This window comes from Capra hircus, chromosome 6, assembly GCF_001704415.2.
Source record: "Capra hircus breed San Clemente chromosome 6, ASM170441v1, whole genome shotgun sequence".
NCBI lineage: Eukaryota > Metazoa > Chordata > Mammalia > Artiodactyla > Bovidae > Capra > Capra hircus.
Window position 1 is genome coordinate 25,496,276 of NC_030813.1, and position 22,406 is coordinate 25,518,681.

General features: G+C 38.4%; 1 protein-coding gene across 2 annotated transcripts; it reads left to right on the forward strand.

Moving 5' to 3' along the window:
- LOC102181105 (alcohol dehydrogenase E chain) lies at positions 2,571–21,483 on the forward strand. Of its 2 annotated transcripts, XM_005681385.3 has the most exons (9): positions 2,571–2,700; positions 6,146–6,247; positions 7,027–7,165; positions 9,085–9,172; positions 9,269–9,488; positions 11,999–12,259; positions 17,419–17,554; positions 18,367–18,505; positions 21,215–21,483. In XM_005681385.3, the coding sequence occupies exons 1-9, from the start codon at positions 2,683–2,685 to the stop codon at positions 21,237–21,239; spliced, it is 1,128 nt and encodes a 375-aa protein (XP_005681442.2). In that variant the 5' UTR covers positions 2,571–2,682; the 3' UTR covers positions 21,240–21,483. The 2 variants fall into 2 exon arrangements, with proteins under 2 accessions (XP_005681442.2, XP_017904773.1); XM_018049284.1 differs by lacking the exon at positions 6,146–6,247 and having other exon boundaries at positions 2,595–2,700.

Below are 22,406 nucleotides of genomic sequence, written 5' to 3' on the forward strand. Positions count from 1 at the left end.
TCCCCAAAATTCATAAGTTTGAACCTAATCCCCAGTAGCTGGTATTTAGAGGCGGGGCCTTTGGGAGGTGATAAGGTCAGGAGGGTAGAGCTCTCAAGAGTGAGATTGGTGCTCTTATAAAAGAGGCCCTAGAGATTTTGTTTGCTCCTTAAACCATGTGAGGACATAGTGAAAAGATGGTCATCTATGAACAGGAAGTAGGCTCTCCCCTGACATCGAATCTGCCAGCACCTTGACTTTGGACTCCTCAGCCTCCAGAACTGTAAAAAAATTAACGTTCGCTGTTTAAACTACCCAGTCTATGATATTTTTGATACATTAATAGTAGCTAAGACAGACTAAAATACTACCTGATCCAACTGCTTGACAGAGAGACTTTAATTAAAAGACAGAAGCCAGGGCCAGGCTACGTTCAAAGAGAGAGGGAGAATCAAAGATGTGAAATAGTCCGTTAGCCCTGATATTCCATATACAATTCACTTCTTGTCCTTTGATGCTTATGTGATTGTCTATTATATTTACACCCTAACACTCTTAATGGGCTTCCCAAGCAGTGCTAGTGGTAAAGAACCTCCTTGCCAATGTAGGAGACGTAAGAGATGCGGGTTTAATCCCTGGCTTTGGAAGATCCCCTGGAGGAGGGCATGGCAACCCAGTCCAGTATTCTTGCCTGGAGAATCCCATGGACAGAGGAGCCTGATGGGCTATGGTGCATAGACAGGGTCACAAAGAGCTGGGCACAACTGAAAGGACTTAGAATGCATTCATTCTTATTAACATCAGCCTGAGTATCTTGATGTTCTTGAAGCCAATATTTCTGATCTAGAAAGGATACTTCGGGACCTACAATTTCTGAGCTTCTCTTATTTAATCTATGAAATGGGAATAATAAGAGTATTTTCTTTGTAGAATTGCTCTGAGGATTGTAGGTGAGAATGCATGAAAAACTCCCAGTGGAGTTCTAGAAATATAGTAGATGCTCAGTTAATTGTGGCCTTTAGCTTCCTGCAAATTTATATCTCATAAATAAACCAACAGTTTATTAAGAATTTACATTATTCCCAATACTCTATCCTTCCATTATCCTATAAACAAGTCAAGCCAATGAGTCTTTTGAATTGCTTGGGACATATCAGCCCTTTGATACCACCCAGAATCTCTGAGAAGTGGTCAGACTCCCTTTTTTTGCACTGCTGTCCTTTACGAGTCAAGGTGAGTGAGAGCAGTGTGGTAGCCATTCTGTAGAATTGGTGTCACCATTCCATAGAAGCGGTGTCTAGTCAAAGATTATAAGACCACAGTGAGACAGAAGACCTTTCGACCCTCTCTGCTGGGTGGACAGTGTAGCTGTAGTATGGCTTTCCATATCTGCATATGTAAAGTTGGCAACAGACAATAGTGTTGTTCCCTTGACAATTCTAGAGAAATATACCCTTTTTGTTAACATATGTTGACAGACTAAATCTAATTAAGTAGTTGAATGCACCATATCCTCCAAGTGTTGGTAAAAGACTTGAGATTTATTAAAAATCAGGCTCATATTCTCTTTCTCATACTCACTGCACTGAACAAATAACAATGGAAATTCACAGTGAGTTTTCTTGAATAATTGCCAAAATGATTATTATTTAGTTTCTAACTGAAAGGTCTACAAAGCCTCCTCTGAGTTCTTCAGACAGGATGCTCACTCTCTGATATAGAACATTACAGATCGTCTGACTTGGTTTGCTGTGTCTTTTCCCCCCATAGATTATGAGTTTACTTTTATGGATGAACATTGTAGCTAATATTTATTAAAGGCCGTTCTATTTGTCAGGGTCCCTAAGTGCTTTAAGAAGATTAACTCATTTGTTCATCAAACAACCTTTCCAGGTGACACGACTGTTCATCTTCATTTTATAGATAAGGAAACTAAGGCCAAGGACAGTTAAATAACAAGTCCAATTCATACAGCTCGTAAGGACAGGGTCAGCTCAACTCCAAGGTCATGCTATAACCATGGCCTCATACTGCCTCTTGGCACGGGTAGAGGTCACGTCTTATCCATCACTGTCACCCCACAGTACCCACTTGAATATCCGGAACAGGGAGGGTCCCAGTCAGTTTTGATTGATACTGTATGGGGCAGAAATGCCACTTTTGCTGTCACTGACTGATGTCTGATTTCTCTGTTGTGAAGAGCGGGAGCGTGCTGGAACAAACATTGCTGGAGCTTGTAGCTCTCTCTGTCCTATGCCTTTTGTGCTGCTTTCTTACCCTTCCTTCTTGCTAACTGTGTTATGTAGATTTGAAATTGGAGCTCAGTTTACACAAAGGGAAAACAGAACTCTGAACATCCTATGTGGGAATGAGAGAGGAGAGAGGAGAAACATGTAATCCAGAAAAAAAAAGTTACATATAAGAAAATATTTAACTAATGAAGTCAAGGTGTTATTTGAAATTAGCATATTGCAAACAAAGTTAATGTTTGAGTGCTGGTTCAGTGCCCTGTTATTGTTGATTTGACTGGGTCTAAGAATAAGCTGATGGGCAGGGCTTAAAGATACCAGATCACATGTGGGGAACAGGGTGCTATTCAAGCATATAAAAAATCTGTGCAAGCTATCTCTTGTATGTACTTGAACAGGAAAGAGTCTGTAAGTCTGTAATTCACATCTCCTGCCAGCAGAGAAAAGAAGAAACATGAGCACAGCAGGAAAAGTAAGGCAATTTTTTTTTTCTAGAATTATTCCAATCAATGTAATATTCATGTTTGACTGCTCGAGAGACAAGCATTGGCTGGAAAGGAAAATTTCCTTCATTCAGGAGGCCAGCAACCTGTGTGTTAGCCGCTCAGTTGTGTCTGACTCTTTTGCAACCCCAAGGACTATAGCTTGCCAGGCTCCTCTGTCTATGGAAATTCCCAGGCAAGAATACTGGAGTGGTTTGCCATTTCCTTCTCCAGGGGATCTTCCCAACCCAGAAACTGAACCCATGTCTCCTGCCTCTCCTGCATTGGTGGGCAGATCCTTTACCACTGAGTCACCTGGGAAGCAACCACGTAATACACAGAGATACACTATTTAATGAATAACAAAATCCATATATAAATTAGAAATAATTTATAATGAAATACAACTTAGGATCTATGCTTCAATATATAAAGTATATTAAACTACAGTTGAGAAGGGCAATACCTAAATGTCTTTGAGAAGTATGTAGAGCATCTATACCTATTAAAGTCTATATTTCCTATATTAAGTAAATGTGAAATAGTTATAGCCAATCATGAGTAATTTTCAAGTCTAAAGTTAGAAATGAAATGTTTTTATCAAGAAGTTATGTCTGTATTAAGATATCATAATATAAATGTGTTATTCTTTATCATATAACTTAAATAATATTATTATTTATAATATAAATGTTATTCTCTTTAATCATAATCATTCTTTTTATGAATACAGGAAAGCTAAATGTGACAAAACTTTTATTGCTCTCAAAGCATTAGAATCATCAAGGCTACGCAAACCAATTGAGATGCGGACGTTGAGATGGACTTGTGGACACAGCAGGGGAGGGAGAGGGTGGGGTGACTTGGGAGAGGAGCACTGCCGCAGACACACCGCCCTGCGTGAGACAGGCAGCTGGCGGGCGGCCGGCGGGCGGCTGCGCGTAAAGCGCGGGAGCCGAGCTCAGTGCTCTGTGATGACCTAAAGGGGTGGGATGGGGGGCACGTAGTAAGAGGGAGATTCTGGAGGGATAGGATATATGTATATGTATAGCTGATTCACACTGTTGTACAGCAGAAACTAATACAACATTGTAAAGCAATTATACTCCAATCAAAAAACAAAAAAATTTGAAAGATAAAGCAAACCAGAATCAACATGCAAATTCTGATTTTAAAGGGTCCTATTATGGCACAATTTAGGGAATTCCCATAGAAATGTTATCTTCATGCAAAAGCCAATGTGATTTTACTACTACTACTACTACTAATAATAATGCTGATACAGTTTGAACCACTATTTACACTGAGAACAGATTTATTTGTTTCTAAGCCTTCCACAGACTCATGTTTATTTGTTCAATGTGCTTACAGGTACAGAGAAGATACACATGGTTGTTCAATACGATCAATTCATGTTGTTTAACTGCTTAATGGCAAAAGCCTGTGCAATTGTTTCTAGTAGGTTTGCTGTGTTAGGAGTGAACTGTGCAATATAATATCTTGCTATAATGGCAGGCCTATATAGTGTGGCTTTTATCAGGCCTGTATATATAACAGGCCTATATCAATAAGACTGGTTGGAAATCATACAGATGATCAGTTGGGAGTTTTCTTATTTTAACTTTATTTTCATGCATTACTGATTGGCATTTACAGTAGCATATTATATTTCAAATGAAGAATAGTTAAGAAAAAGAAAATTTTAATTTTTTAAAACTCAGAGTTCAGAGATCAAAAGGGTAGGCCAAATGCATTAATCAAATCTATAAATTACAGGCAATTAATCCCCCCTCCTCAGGTACAACATCAATAACTTTTAGCTATATAATAACACTTCACTTATGTTTAACCTTCTGGCATTATATTTTCTTCAAATGCTAAATGATAATAGTAATAATACCTACTTTCATAAGGTGGTTGTGAGAATTTAATAAACTAATATTGGAAAGCATTTAAAATAGTGCCTGGTACATAGAAACAACTCGCTAAATATTAATCACTGCTATTACTGTTATCTAACTGCTAATCTTTTGTTAATCTTTTACTATCATCAAGTAGTGGAAGATAAAATGGTAGTCATTCTTCGGACACCCAGGTTTGTGACTTTGGGAAAAGTACTCATCAGTTATTGAGTCAGTCGAGCCTCAAGCTTTTCATCTGAAAAATAAAACTAATGATTCAGTAATACTACCCTGTGAAGTTTAAAAGTCAAACTCGTATTTCACCCAACACAGCCACTTGTGCCTGTTACATCATTGGAACCCCAATATTCAATACCTCTCTACCATTAGTGTATTATATCCAAGTACTCTTATATTTACTGTGGCTTTGGCCATGATGAACACTTTGCAAAGTGGAAGGATTTGGTGTATGCTGCTGCTGCTGCTGCTGCTAAGTCGCTTCAGTCATGTCCGACTCTGTGCGACCCCATAGATGGAAGCCCACCAGGCTCCGCCATCTCTGGGAGTTTCCAGGCAAGAGTACTGGAGTGGGATGCTATTGCCTTCTCCGATTTGGTGTATACATAGTAAAAATAAATTATCAGATAAATTTCAATTTAATTTTTATCATGTGTGTAGTATGTTGTTAATTCTCTTTAGAAAAAACTCTCAATTACACAAGCTTTGTAAAAGTGAAGACAACCCTTATGTTACATTCCCAAGCACTAAACATATATGCTTAGCTTTTATTTGTAAGAACATCTGTAGGTAAGCTATGCTAGCTAGAAAGTCAGACACTGCTCTCCCATTTTTAAGTATGTGTGTGTGTGTGTGTGTGTAGTTTTAATCTCTACAATTTTAGGCTCAAATCCAATCTGAAAGAAATCTCTATTCATAAATTATATAACAAAACAGAGCTGCCAAATCTGACTTTCACATGAGTGATGCAAACAAGTAGCCCATAGAAGAAATAGAGAGAGAAATCAAAGGAGCAGGCAAATAGAGAAAGAAATTCTAGGCTGGGAGGCTTAGGAATTCTAAAGTCAAATCATTTTGGCTTAAGTGGAGAACTGAGCAAGAGGGAAATGAGTTTCATGTAAACAGACACTGAATCTGGTAGTAATATGATAGTGATTTAGAACTTCATGGACAAGACAACAGTTTTGGATAAACAACCAATTTCAGAACCACATTAGGAAATAGAACCTTTAAAGGGAAAAACAATGATGATCTTTCTTCATAGAAGAATATATTCCACTTTTATCTCAATGTCTTCCTATAGTTAATTCTGTTTCTCTTTCCTTGTGTTATTGCCTTACACATTTTTATAAAAAGTCACTATTATTCTTTTTGCAAATCAGAGGTTGTTCATGTTCATGGAACAATATTAAGTTTCAGACATGGGCCTAGATGGTACATGTAAAAAGATCAAAGGCACAATCCCTTAATTCAAGGCTGGGGGGAAAATGGTGTCATCTTTCTGCTCAATTTTCAGGTAATAAAATGCAAAGCAGCTGTGCTGTGGGAGCTCAAGAAACCATTTTCCATTGAGGAGGTGGAGGTTGCACCCCCTAAGGCCCACGAAGTTCGTATTAAGGTAAAATTTTTTTCCATTTCTATTTAATCTTAGGTTTAAATTTTTCAGAATGTAACAATGAAAGTAACCAAAGCACTTGTAATATACTCATCCAGATAGTGGAATTACATTTGTTGTCAAAGGAAGCTGTAAATCAAAACTGTTAAAAATTTAAAAAAAAGACCAAAGAGTTTGTACAGTATAATCCTAATGAAACGAAGAAGAATTTATGTGGTGGCTCAGCAGTAAAGAACCTGCCTGCCAACACAGGAAACATGGGTTCGATCCTTGCATTGGGAATATCTCCTGGAGAAGAAAATGGCAACCCACTCCAGTATTCTTGCCTGGGAAATCCCATAGACAGAGGAGCCTGGTGGACTACAGTCCATGGAATCACCAAGAGTCAGATATGACTTAGCAACTAAATAACATCAACAACAAAAGTGCAAAGAAATATATATCATTTAGAATCAATTAGCATTATGTGGTGGCACTTACGTAACTTTATTTTCTTATCTGCATTTTCTATTTCTGTCAAAAAGACTGCATATTATATGACTTCAATAGTTCAGAAACAATTATTTCACAGATTACTCTAAATTGTTTAATGCATAAAAGGAAAGTAGAGCGTTATCAGGCTGAATAGCTTCAAGTAAATTTGAAACTGTATTTGGAAGAGTAGAAATTATTAGCAAAACGCTTTAAAATTCTTCAATGCAATTTCAGGAAAATGAGTATGTTAAGTCCATCTGAGGGTCATAGTCTTATCTGAATCTAATCAAGCTCCCTTTACCCTATAGATGGTGGCCACAGGAATCTGTCGCTCAGATGACCATGTGGTTAATGGATTTCTGGTCACACGTCTTCCTGTGATACTAGGCCATGAGGCAGCCGGCATTGTGGAGAGCGTTGGAGAAGGGGTGACTACAGTAAGACCAGGTACAGAATTCACACTTAGGAAATGTGCCTTGGTTCAGGGCCCCGAGATGATGTAGCCTGGATAATGACACTGAAGTAATGAGAGATGATAGAACGTGTTTAAGGCTGAGCTGGGACAGAGCGCTCTTTCTCTTCCCCCTTCCTGCCTGACTCAGGCATGTATGCATCCATGCACTACTGTGTTCTCTACATCAGCAAGTGTTTCTTGAGGACCTACTAGATGGCAGGCACCATGTTAGATCCTGGGAATACATGAGGATTGAAAGAGACCCAGTGTCTGCCAGGGTAGAGCTCATAATCAGTTATTTCCCATGTTAGTGTTGCCAAGCACTCTCTTCTACCAGGTCCAAAGAAAACTACTGATAAGACAGAAAAAACATGTCTAGACATAGTGGAGACAAACATAATCAGTGTTTTGAACCTATTCAGTGCTGAGTTCACACAGTGGGGATTGTGAGCTCTGGACTGAATCAACATAATCTCTTCTCAGGTGGGAAGTGGAGCCCGTTTACAGGTTTCCCCTTTGAATATATGGCCACTTTTCCTTAAACCATGATTAAACATGACTGGTTACCAAGAACTATTTTTCTTGAACATTTACTGTATCCTATTATTATATATTAATACAGACAAATTTTTTAGAGGTAAACAGTGAATAAAAAGAAAATTTCCATGCCATCATTGCATATAGTCTCTTAAATGTTATTTTTCTGAGTCTTTTGGATAAGCAGTATGGATGATTAAAAATAAAAATTATTTTTAATTCTAAAAAATCACTTTAGCTAGTACATTTGACCTCCCTACTTACAAAATGCTTAATTGTGTAAATTGAAAACCATAAAATAAGTTGTCTGGTTTGAGTTTCAGCTCTTAGTATTTCCTTTAGTTAGAAATCTATTAATAACAAATGACACCCCTACTTTTCACCCCTGCTCCCTCCACCAGTAAAAATAAATTATCTATAAATCATCAGCTACAAACATTTGAAAGTCAGTTCCTATCCTAAAAGAAAGTGTAAAACTCATTACTGAGGGTTGAGGTTTTCAGAAGAATGTCTTAAATTCTTACTTGTCCTGTTTTTGTTTGTTTTCCTTAAAAAAGAATTAATTTTTTAAAAGAAGGATTCATTTCATAATAGAGATAAGCATAATCACTTTGAAAAGCCAGGAAATGGGTGTTGAGGTTCTTATTTTTATTGTATTATTATTACTATTAGAGTTACTGTACTATTGCTATAAACTATTACCAGATTATCTAGTGGAACTATGGCAGACTGCTCACAACTTAAATATATATTTATACTTATATTAGTAGTAAGAATATTTAAGGTTTAACTGCTGCTGCTGCTGCTGCTGCTAAGTCGCTTCAGTCGTGCGACCCCAGAGACGGCAGCCCACCAGGTTCCCCCGTCCCTGGGATTCTCCAGGCAAGAACACTGGAGTGGGTTGCCATTTCCTTCTCCAATGCATGAAAGTGAAAAGTGAAAGGGAAGTCACTGTCGTGTCCGACTCCTAGTGACCCCATGGACTGCAGCCTACTAGGCTCCTCCGTCCATGGGATTTTCCAGGTAAGAGTACTGGAGTGGGGTGCCAAGGTTTAACTACTAAATATTAAATGAAATCATATCTATAAAATCCCTAAGAGAAAGGGCACACAATAAAAGAGAAATATCAACACAGTGGAACTGCTTTTAAAAATCATGTTTTCCACATTTGCAATTTTTTTTGGCATCTTCAGCATATATAAACCCAAACCGATGACAATACCGACAGGCGATGACCAAGAAATCAAGCTGACAGGACCCTATTCTTGGAGACTTCTCAAAGTCAAGTGCCTCTAATACATAAGTGTAAGCATTAAGTTCTTACTTAATTTCTTTAATTCCTGGTAAGAAGAATCTGTTTTATCCTCATCCCCAGGTGATAAAGTCATCCCACTCTTTGTACCCCAGTGTGGAAAGTGCAATATTTGTAAACACCCGGAAGCCAACCTCTGCCTGAAACACGAGTGAGTATCTGTTACTCTCCTTAGCAGTGAAGGAATCTGCATGTTAGTTATGCGCCTGTCTTATACCCTCTTGTGTTTGTGTGTTGCACTGACCAGCCTGAATGAGCCTCAGGGGACCCTCAATGATGGTACCTGCAGGTTCACCTGCAGAGGGAAGCCCATCCGCCACTTCCTCGGCACCAGCACCTTCAGCCAGTACACAGTGGTGGACGAGATGTCAGTGGCCAAGATCCATGCAGACTCACCGCTGGAGAAAGTCTGTCTCATTGGCTGTGGATTTTCTACTGGTTATGGGTCTGCGGTCAAAGTTGCCAAGGTAGGAATAACAATGAGTAATTAAAACCAGCTACACTCAGACTGTCAGGAGCTAAAAGCAAAGCAACTTCTCACAGGAATCTGAGATCATTCTTCACAGATTTATTGGAAGCTTTCCCCTCTTCTACCATAATAGCCTTGCTATACTCCACAGAATTGAGGATATTGATTAAAAGTAGAAGATACCCTCAGAAGGAATTGAGGGCATGTCCTAGAAAATTTATCTGTTATCACAAATGAAAAGCTCTTGATCATTAAGAAAAAGTAAAGGTGTTTTCCATAATTATTCTTCTGTATGTGTTCTTTGTGGTATTACTAAATTTTGGACCTAGGATTTCATTTTATCATTCATTTACTGCCTACATGAGCCATGCACAGTAGGTTCTGCTAAGTTTTGAGGAAGCAAAAGTGAACAAAATGAAGGGGCTGACTATGAGGAGCTTTTAGTTCGTGGATCCTCTACTCCCAGAATTAGGATCAACAGGAGATTCCAGAGCCTGACCTGATATCCTAATATACCTCCAAACTGAGGGTCACAAACATGCCCACTCTGTGTATCTCTATGAGGAAAGCAATAAAGCTTCAATGATGCATGAAGCATTTATTCCACTGCTCTACTTCCTCCCCAGCCACGAACACATACAGACTTCAGAGTGGTAGGTTTTAAGGAGAAATTCTTTAAAGTCTCCTTTTCCTAAAAGGTTGGAAATCTGGTAGTATCCTTTTGTTTTATGAACTGACACCCAGAGACATAAAGCCATTTGCCCCAAATCTTACAGGTAGTTAACATGACAACTGCAAGTAGCCTCCTCAAAACTCCTACTGAATCACAAGCCATAGTATATATTTACCAACACTTTTAAATCACAATCACAAGCCTCATATTTTTCTAAGGTAAAAAAAGTGGTGTCGTACCCCCACAGAAAGTTTTCTTGGGACAGGAGGAACATTTTACTCACAGTGAAGTCTAACTATAACAGACTAGGTTTATTAAACAGTCCCTTAGGCAAGTTAAACTATTGTGAGCATGTATTTTCCAAACTTCTGTGACCTTAGCACTAAGTCCTTGTGCAACTACATCATCTGAACAGATTGTCTAATCCACCTGCACACAGAGTGGAATCGAAGGGTACCTATGATAATGAATTTCATCCATTATTAAAATATAAACCAGCTTTTCATTGCATTATTTTTCACTTGTGTATTTTTTAAAGCAGGGATAAAGACCCATTAAGAACATGTTGGTCTCAAGCTGTATTATCTTAAAATTACCTGTTAAATTTCCCCTGTTGTTAAGTTTGCTTAAGCTGGGGATAACTCTTCTATGCTTCACAGCTTATTTCTGCTCTCGTTATACGTCATGGCTACTGAAAGTTATTGAACCAAGGTGTTAATTATTGAGGGTTCAGCTGGATTATTTTTGCAGTCTCCTCTCTTCCATTTATTGTTTAATTTCCCTAGAATTGTATTTATGTATGTGTGATGGACTGAAGCTGGCTATCAATAGATGTGAGCCACTAGATTTTCAAGAGGGGAGTTACTAGCATCTAGAGCTCAATGGTCATCCAGTCCACTGGCTCCCAGCCTGGGTTTCCCACTGGAGTCGCTTGGAGACATGGTCTTGCCTGCAGAGTTGTTGTCGTTGTTTAGTCACTAAGTCATGTCCTACCCTCTGTGACCCTATGGACTGAAGCTTACCAGGCTCCTCTGTCCATGGGAATTTCCAGGCAGGAATACTGGCGTGGATTGCATATCTTTTTCCACTTGCCGGCACAGAGTCTGATTTAATTGCTTATGGGCTATGACCTGGGTATTGAGATTTTTTTAAAGCTCCCTAGGTGAGTCTAAGCTAAGCTAAGTCACTACAGTGATGTCCGACTCTGTGCGACCCCATAGACGGCAGCCCACTAGCCTCTGCTGTCCCTGGGATTCTCCAGGCAAGAACACTGGAGTGGGTTGCCATTTCCTTCTCCAATGCATGAAAGAGAAAAGTGAAAGTGAAGTCGCTCAGTCGTATCCTACTCTTAGCAACCCCATGGACTGCAGCCTAATCAGGCTCCTCCATCCATGGGATTTTCTAATGTCCAGGAAAATTAGAGAAACACTAATCTAATTCAAACCTGTCATTTCAAGTGTGAGGCAGCTAAAGTCAAAAGAGGTTTGACAAAAGGTTGACATAATTTGAGTAACTTCTGACAAGAAATAAAGCATGGCACTTTATACAATTTAGGCTCTTTCTAGCAATTGTTTTGTTTATTGTTGTTTAGTTGCTAAGTCATGTCCGACTCTTTGTTAGCCCATGGACTGCAGTGCATCAGGCTCCTCTGTCCATGGGATTTCCCAGGCAAGAATACTAGAGTGTGTTGCCATTTCCTTCTCCAGGGGATCTTCCTGACCCAGGGATCGCGCTCACGTCTCCTGCATTGGCAGGCTGATTCTTTACCACTAAGACACCTGGAAAGCCCTTAACAATCATTACTTAATCCATTTTCACATTTTCTGAAAACACAGGTCACCCAGGGCTCCACCTGTGCCGTGTTTGGCCTTGGAGGAGTTGGCCTGTCTGTTATCATGGGCTGCAAAGCAGCTGGAGCAGCCAGGATCATTGCAGTGGACATCAACAAAGACAAATTTGCAAGGGCCAAACAGGTGGGTGCCACTGAGTGCATCAACCCTCAGGACTACGAGAAACCCATCGAGGAGGTGCTGAGAGAAGTGAGTGGTGGAGGTGTGGATTTTTCATTTGAAGTCATCGGTCGGCTTGACACCATGGTATGTACTTTGAAATGTCTCAAGACATCAACTTCTGCATTCTAGAGTCTTCTTTAATGTGGCGGAGTATAAACATTATATATAAAGCATATTTTAAAAACTATGATGATTTTCCATCTCCTATTTGTTACCTGGGTTGCTTAATTTATTATGATGAGGAATCTCATTCCATCAGTCAAAAAAAACCCGCAAAAAAACATGTCATGAGTATCGTGTCCTTTTTAGAGGGGGAAGGGGGTTTTTACTGAGCCATCATAAATTTAATTTTTAGTTTTAAAAATTCAGACTCAAATAAGTATAAAGAATATAAATTCTGATCTCAAGTTGGCAAATTTGATTTTTCAACACATTCTTAACAAAAACACGATTTAACAATATTTGTATGTTTTAATGAATTCTATTTTTTCCAAAGACCATACTTTAACCAAAAACAAACAAACAAACAAAGAGCAACTTTAGGCTCCCTATCATTTAATTAACAGAAAATATGCCCCATTTTACTACAACAGACAGCACAGTGCCTGGTACATGAAAAGCATCCAAATCTGTGTGCTGAATTGAATAATTTAAAAGGTCAACAGGTTTTCCCACCAAAATTTTAAGTGATGTGTGTATTACAGTGTTGTTTGTGGATTAAACGAGATGACACATGTAACATATTTAGCAAGTGCCTCCTGTCAGTGGTAAGCTCTTAATAAATGTTATCTGGTGTTGTCAAAAGGAAGTACCATTTCCAATTGTGTAAAACTTGCATCAACTTTAAAATATACATGATATTTCCCTTCTCCAGGGGATCTTCCCAACCCAAGGATTGAACCCAGGTCTCCTGCATTGCAGGCTTTCTTTACCGTGTGACCATCAGGGAAACCCCATACATGATACTACTTTCAAATAATTACAGATATCATCAATTGCAACAGAGAACACATCTCTAGCTATATTTCCCCTAACCAGAATTCTCTAGAATCCTAATGAAAACACCCCCAGAGACCAACACAGACAATCACCCTCTTTAGGTTCTCCTGTAAGTCCCAGCAGTGTTGGTAATAGGAAGCAGCACCTTAAGAGTAAAGCTCTTTGCAGCCTTGACCAGGAACAATTTATTCCATAGATGACTGATGTTCCAAGGCTGTCACTTGCTCCTTATGCCATTTTTAATATGGTTTTTCCTTCATTTTCTCTTGTGGAATTGGATTATTTTAAGTATCTGATAGCCACATGCCCTGAGGTTCTCTGATTTTCCAAGTGTCATACTCCAAAATCAAAGGATCAATTACTATATATTTCTGGGGTTGGGGGGTGTTTTCCTAAACAACTTTCATACTACACACATGTCTAAAAACCTGACTGGAGGGAAAAGTCTTTCTTTTTAAGTTTCAGAGTAAAAATAAATAAATAAAAGCTCACAGAAGGTCAAAGCACATTTAAAACATGCCCATTTTGACCAACAGCTATATTGCTGTTTTGGCCAACAGCTTGCTCCTTGGAAGAAATGCTATGACCAACCTAAACAGCTTATTAAAAAGCAGAGACATTACTTTGCCAACAAAACTCCATCTAGTCAAAGCTATGGTTTTTTCCAGTAGTCATGTATGGATGTGAGAGTGGGACTATAAAGAAAGGTCAGCATGGAAGAATTGATGCTTTTGAACTGTGATGTTGGAGAAGACTCTTGAGAGTCTCTTGGACTGCAAGGAGATCCAACCAGTCCATCCTACAGGAAATCAGTCCTGAATATTCATTGGAAGGACTGATGCTAAAGCTGAAACTCCAATTCTTTGGCTACCAGATGTGAAGAACCTACTCATTAGAAAAGACCCTGATGCTGGGAGACATTGAAGGCAGGATGAGAAGGGGATGACAGAGGATGAGATGGTTGGATAGCATCACCGACACAATGAACATGAGTTTGAGTAGGCTCAGGGAGTTGGTGATGGACAGGGAAGCCTGGCATGCTGCAGTCCATGGGGTTGCAAAGAGTCAGAAATGACTGAACAACTGAACTGAACTGAACATCATTAATTAGAAGGGAAAACAAATCAAAATCTCAAAGGAATTATTACCTCATACTTGTTCGAATGAATATTATTAAAAAAAAAAAAGCAATAGCAAGTGTTGAAGAGTGTGTGGAAGAAAGGGAATTTTGTGCACTGTTGGTGGGAATGTAAAATAGCCACTATGAAAAGCAGTATAATTGCTCCTCAAAAGATTTAAGATAGATGTTTTATCATATGATCCAGCAATCCCACTTCTGGGAATATATACAAAGAAAATAAACTCACTATCTTAGACATGTGCATCCCCATGTTCATTGCAGCATTATTCATAATAGCCAAGATATGGAAACAACCTAAATGTACATATGGATGAATAGATAAAGAAATTGTGAGGCATGTGTGTGTTTGTGTGTGTATATATATGTGAATTGTATACATGTATATATGTATATATATGAATGAATATTATTTGGCCATAGAAAAGAAGTATTGACATTTGCAAAAACTTGGAAAAATCTGGAGGACATTATGCAAAGTGAAATAAGCCAGACACAGAAAGACAGTATTGTATGATCTTTCCTACACGTGCAGTCTAAAAAAAATCATGTTCTTAGAACCACTGAGTAGAACAGTGGTTACCAGGAGCTGGAGGAAATAGGGGAGGAATAATGGGTAGATGTCAGAGAGTACAAAGTCTCAGTTATGAGCAAGTTCTGGAGACATCCATGTACAGCATGGTTCAGTTCAGTTGCTCAGTCGTGCCTGATTCTTTGCAACTCCATGTATCACAGCACGCCAGGCCTCCCTGTCCATCAACTCCCGGAGTTCACTCAGACTCGCGTCCATCGAGTCAGTGATGCCATCCAGCCATCTCTTCCTCTGCTGTCCCCTTCTCCTCCTGCCCACAATCCCTCCCAGGATCAGAGTCTTTTCCAGTGAGTCAACTCTTCGCATGAGGTGCCCAAAATACTGGAGTTTCAGCTTTAGCATCATTCTTTCCAAAGAAATCCCAGGGCTGATCTCCTTTAGAATGGTCTGGTTGGATCTCCTTGCAGTCCAAGGGACTCTCAAGAGTCTTCTCCAACACCACAGTTCAAAAGCATCAATTCTTTGGCCCTTGGCTTTCTTCACAGTCCAGCTCTTGCATCCATACATGACCACAGGAAAAACCATAGCCTTGACTAGACAGACCTTTGTTGGCAAAGTAATGTTTCTGCTTTTCAATATGCTATCTAGGTTGGTCATAACTTTCCTTCTAAGGAGTTTGTGTCTTTTAACTTCATGGCTGCAGTCACCATCTGCACTGATTTTGGAGCCCCCAAAATTAAAGTCTTCCACTGTTTCCACTGTTTCCCCATCTATTTGCCATGAAGTGATAGGACCAGATGCCATGATCTTCGTTTTCTGAATGTTGAGCTTTAAGCCAACTTTTTCACTCTCCTCTTTCACTTCCATCAAGAAGCTGTTTAGCTCTTCTTCACTTTCTACCATAGGGTGGTGTCATCTGCATATCTGAGGTTATTGATATTTCTCCCGACAATCTTGATTCCAGCTTGTGCTTCATCCAGCCCAGCGTTTCTCATGATGTACTCTGCATATAAGTTAAATAAGCAGGGTGACAATATACAGCCTTGACGTACTCCTTTTCCTATTTGGAACCAGTCTGTTGTTCCATGTCCAGTTCTAACTGTTGCTTCCTGACCTGCATACAGGTTTCTCAGAGGAAGGTCAGGTGGTCTGGTATTCCCATCTCTTGAAGAATTTTCCACAGTTTGTTGTGATCCACACTGTCAAAGGCTTTGGCATAGTCAATAAAGCAGAAATAGATGTTTTTCTGGAACTCGCTTGCTTTTCCAATGATCCAGTGGGTATTGGCAGTTTGATCTTTGGTTCCTCTGCCTTTTCTAAAACCAGTTTGAACATCTCAAAGTTCATGGTTCATGTATTGCTGAAGCCTGGCTTGGAGAATTTTGAGCATTACTTTACTAGCGTGTGAGATGAGTGCAATTGTGCGGTAGTTTGAGCATTCTTTGGCATTGCCTTTCTTTGGGATTGGAATGAAAACTGACCTTTTCCAGTCCTGTGGCCACTGCTGAGTTTTCCAAATTTGCTGGCATATTGAGTGCAGCATTTTCACAGCATCATCTTTTAGGATTTCGAATAGCTCAACTGGAATTCTATCACCTCTACTAGCTTTGTTCATAGTGATGCTTCCTAAGTCCCACTTCACTTCTCATTCCAGGGTGTCTGGCTCTAGGTGAGTGATCACACCATCATGATATCTGGGTCATGAAGATTTTTTTTGTACAGTTCTTCTGTGTACTCTTGCCACCTCTTCTTAATATCTTCTGCTTCTGTTAGGTCCATACAATTTCTGTTCTTTGTTGAGCCCATCTTTGCATGAAATATTCCTTTGGTATCTCTGATTTTCTTGAAGAGATCTCTAGTCTTTCCCATTCTATTGTTTTCCTCTATTTCTTTGCACTGATCAGATGCTTATATCTCTCCTTTTCTCCCTTGCTTTTCATTTTTCTTCTTTTCATAGCTATTTGTAAGGCCTCCTCAGACAGCCATTTTGCCTTTTTGCATTTCTTTTTCTTGGAGATGGTCTTTAGGGTAAATGTACATAAATTAGGAAAAAAGTGCCCATTAGAAATGGGCAGTAGAAAATGGATCCATTAGAAAGGGAGACCATCAAGAGGAGAAGAGAGAAATATTGATGATGTAACTGACCATGTATCTGGTTCACCATCAAAATACCTAGTTCAAAGTACTGAGTGCAAGATATCTACTTAATAATTAAATGAGTTAGCCATTTCAGATTGCTCTGGCATCACATGATGATAAACGTTACCTTTATTTGAAGAATCAGATTATATATATGTAATGATATTTGCATCTTTATTATTTTTCTAAAAAAGAGTTAAGTACATAAAACATACAATTTCATTCATCTACTGTTTCATTCAAAAATATTTTCTGGGCATCTTCTAAAGCCACGTGTAGTGGCTTTAGGAAATAATGGGAAGTGAAGAAAAATCCAATCTCTTCCAGCCACACATTCACGATTTAACTAGATCCATAGCACATGATACTGTGTATCACAAATGGGGACTACCAGAGAATCCACTTTAATGATGCTACATATTAATTTTATTCCAGATGTCTGCCTTGCTCTGCTGTCAAGAAGCATATGGTGTAAGCATCATTGTAGGAGTACCTCCTAATGCCCAAAATATCTCTATGAACCCCATGTTGTTGTTGACTGGGCGTACCTGGAAAGGAGCTGTTTTTGGTGGTATGTTGTGAGGCTTGAGGGCCAAATTCTTACTAACATCAGGAATTCTTTCCTTTTGCAAGTGACAAGGCCAGACTGGTGCATGGTGATGACCCAGAGTGATGTTATGGGGAGGGAGGTGGGTGGGGGGTTCATGTTTGGGAACGCATGTACACCTGTGGTGGATTCATGTCAATTTATGGCAAAACCAATACAGTATTGTAAAGTAAAATAAAGTAAAAAATAATAAATAAAAATAAAAAAATAAAATAAAGTTACTGTAAATAGTAAAAAAAAAAAAAAAAGAATGCAATGTAGTTTAAAAATACACTAAGATTCCTTTGTATCTATAGGCTCCAAATCAACTAGATGTGGAACTAATGTACCCAAAAAGTCCCAAGGTAGATTTTAATGGTGTTGCCATAAACTGACTAGGATCTTTCAGCATCATTTTTTTTGATACTGGTGACTGCATAATACACTGAGATACCTAGGAGTATCCAGGAAACCCATAGCAACAATTTATGTCTGCACTCACTGCCCAGATGTAGACAACTGCTAAATTTTCTTCTTGACTCTGAGAATCACCATCTAAACTATAGTTTCTCTATGAGGGAACTAATAACTAAAGGCTCTGGTTTGTTGGGTGGAGAGATTTTTTAAAAAGTCAAATCACTTCAAAAGGATATTGAAACACACTCTCTTATTAACCTCAGCAACAGTAGTCTGTGGACATTTTATAAACTTTCATTTAAATTTTATGTAGAAAGTCTTGTCTCTAATCCTCTGTTTATATCTGGATGAATCTAACATTGATGACACTTTCTTTTCAGGCTTCAAAAGTAAGGAATCTGTCCCCAAACTTGTGACTGATTTCATGGCTAAGAAGTTTCCACTGGATCAGTTAATTACCCATGTTTTACCATTTGAAAAAATAAATGAAGGATTTGACCTGCTTCGCTCTGGAAAGAGGTAGATTTTAAGTTTTGATGGGGTTTGACTAACAGAGAAAAAAAGGTAGAAGGATGAGAGAAAGGCCAGGATGGAGTGCCTTGGTTTTCCATTCCTAGCTCAGTCTCTGCACGTAGAACACATAAGATCATATTGCAAGAAACTAAAATGCTTTGCATTTCCTGTTCTGCTGAAGCCAAATTATGTTGGTTGGTCACAGCAAATCTGAATGATCAGACCCTATCTTCACAAGAGATTCTCTGCTTTGCAAGGAAAAAGAGTCAGAGACACATAGTCATATAACATGGAGTTATCCCAGTCCCTGCCTGGCCACTTAAAATGGTTGACTGTTAATAACTACAAATTTAAATTAGATTCCAGACATCCCAGAAACTCATTATGGAAGTCAGTAGAGCTATATAGGCATCATTTTCTATGCATATATTACTTTTTTCAAAAAATGCTGACTATTATTTTTACTCTTTTTTTCTATTTACAAAGGATTTTTCACAAATAAAAATTATTGCAAAGAGGAAGGGTACAAAATGCTATTTTAAATGTTTAAATCTACATTTTCTTCAAAACTTACAAAACCAAGTCAGTTCCATTTTCTACCTCTAATATTAATCTTTTACAAACACCTAAAAAGAAGAATTTCATCACTTGCATTTATAAATGAGACACAGTTAGTTATAGGCAGTTTTACCTAACTCCCACCTTCTTGTTCCATAGTCTCTGCTTTCTCTGTGACTTCACACTTCTCTTGAGGTTTTTTGGTTTTAAACACTATTTCTTAAACAGTCATACACATAACATATACTAGACACTTAGTCTGATAAATATTATTGAAGAAGGAAAGAAACTAACATCCAAACAGTACCAGATCACATCCTTTCTAAAAAGCAGTTTGGTCATGTGTATCAGTTCAGTTCAGTTCAGTTCAGTTCAGTCGCTCAGTCGTGTCTGACTTTCTGCGACCCCATGAATCGCAGCACGCCCGGTCTCCCTGTCCATCACCAACTCCCAGAGTCCACTCAGACTCACGTCCATCGAGTCAGTGATGCCATCCAGCCATCTCATCCTCTGTCGTCCCCTTCTCCTCCTGCCCCCAATCCCTCCCAGCATCAGAGTCTTTTCCAATGAGTCTACACTTCGCATGAGGTGGCCAAGAACTGGAGTTTCAGCTTCAGCATCATTCCTTCCAAAGAACACCCATGGCTGATCTCCTTTAGAATGGTCTGGTTGGATCTCCTTGCAGTCCAAGGGATTCTCAAGAGTCTTCTCCAACACCACAGTTCAAAAGCATCTGTTCTTTGGTGCTCAGCTTTCTTCACAGTCCAATTCTCGCATCCATACATGACCACTGGAAAAACCACAGCCTTGACTAGACAGACTTTTGTTTAAGAAACCTCAAAAAAAGAGACTTAGATCCTATGTCCCAACAATTACATTTCTGAGAATCCATTCTACAGAAATTATGAGATATGCAAGTGTACATATGTTTAGGCATGTTTATTATCTATAACAGCAAAAATTGGAAACATCCTAAAGGTTAAACATCAAAGGAACAATTAAATAAATTCCAAACATTACTGGAAATTAATTAAGCCATTTAAAAGGAAATGATTTCACTAAATTGGGAAATTCTCCTGATGTAATTTTAGGTTATAGAGTAGAGAATACAGAACTTATATATACAATACAGTTCCAAGTTTTCAATCAGAGCAATAAAAACTTACATATGTTTAGAAAAAAGATAATCAAAATTCAAGAAAATATTAACAATGATTATTTCTAAATTGTGGGATTACAGGTTATTTTTACTTTCTTTATATTGTCCTTTAGTTTCTAAATTATCTATATACATTTTTCATATATATGTGTATATATATATATACACACACATATATACTTATATATTAATAATTTTTTAAGATACATAGATCATGTTTTTCTAAACCATTTATCCATCAGAAGATGGTTTTTAGAAAGGACATTATTTCCAGTAAAATGTTACATTTCTGATCTTCCAAAGAATAAAATCTCTCCAAACACAAATTAACATTTTTTCTGCTTTTAAGTCTTCTTAAGCATTTCTTTATCTAAGCTCTGTTAAAATTTCAACATGGTCTTAACTTTGTTACATTATCAACACTTTTAGGCACATTATCTATCATCTTGTAATTTGTGCAACTTTCTATTTGGATTTAAATCCCAGGAGCCCACACTAGATATATGTTTGAAAGTAAGGCACAAATCTCTCTAAGTCTCTGTATCTATCATCTCTAAAATGGAAATAATATTAGAACCTGCCACATAGTGTTGTTTAAGTAGAGGTTTAAATGATAAAATACATGATGAGCATCTACAGGATGACAGATAGCATGAACTTATTACATGTATTTATAATTGTTGTTTTGTGTTTGTTATTATATAAGGAATGTAGACTCTCAAAAATGATATTTTGAAAATCTAATACATAATGAAGCCTAAATGACAGTCATACTCAGAACGTTATAATTGAGGTTCAGGTTGGAGAAAGACAACAGAAAGAAAAGATGAGCTGACCTTTTACTTGACTTGAGTGCAGCATTAGGGATGGGAATGGGATAGCAGGAAACAAAGATAGCTTTTCAAAGAGACAAACTGAATGCTCTTTGTACTCTCACATGGAAGAGTGCATGTTATCTAAACACTAAAACAATTTCTATCTCTCATTTTCTGTTTCAGTGTCCGTACCATCCTGACATTTTGAGGCCATACACACACCTTCCCTTGCAGCAGTCTTCTGCCTCTTCTGTCATCTGAAACATCACCCAAACATCATCAATAATTCTGTTCTTCAGAGGTGCTACCAACAAACTGCACATGGGAGCTTTCCAAAAGAAATAAAAATCAATGTGAAATCATTTTTCAAGCAAATTTTAAAAATTTAAGTGAGAGCTAGATAAACCATCGTATGTGTAATTGAGTCTAATAAAGTCTCCTTAATCGTTCTACTCATGTTGAATCATGTCATCTTCAGACTGAGGAATGGTATCTCTTTTGACTTCTTGTACTTTTTGTGTCTTGGCCACCCTCAGTCTTTTAGCCTTAGTCATTGAGAAGGACCTCATTATACTTGCCCTCAACATACATGTGATGGGGTATTGTACTCAAAATTCTTTTACCTGTACTTCCACGGTCTGTATTTTCCTCTTTAGGAAATGTAGCAAAACCCTATAGTAAAAGCTATAGTTTGAAAAAGAATAGACTCTGATTTATAAATGGAGAAGGTTCAGAAATTCTAAATGCAGGAAATTTTTTAAGGTAAATATCACACATGTTTAAGGTGAAGGGAAGTGTTTTTATACTACAGTTTCACACCACATGTGATAAATGTGAGGTTTGACTACTAAATCTGAAAACTGAACTATTCTTAGAATCATATTCCAAAAAGTCTAATTTTTACTCAAGAAAGTAGTTTATTGGTTAAAAGATCTTAATTATTATCATTGTCAGTTCAGTTCAGTCTCACAGTCATGTCCGACTCTTTGCGACCCCATGAATCGCAGCACGCCAGGCCTCCCTGTTCATCACCAACACCTGAAGTTCACTCAGACTCACGTCCATCGAGTCAGTGATGCCATCCAGCCGTCTCATCCTCTGTCGTCCCCTTCTCCTCCTGCCCACAATCCCTCCCAGCATCAGAGTCTTTTCCAATGAGTCAACTCTTCGCATGAGGTGGCCAAAGTACTGGAGTTTCAGCTTTAGCATCATTCTTTCCAAAGAAATCCCAGGGCTGATCTCCTTTAGAATGGACTGGTTGGATCTCCTTGCAGTCCAAGGCACACTCAAGAGTCTTCTCCAACACCGCAGTTCAGACGCATCAATTCTTCGGCACTCAGCCTTCTTCACAGTCCAACTCTCACATCCATACATG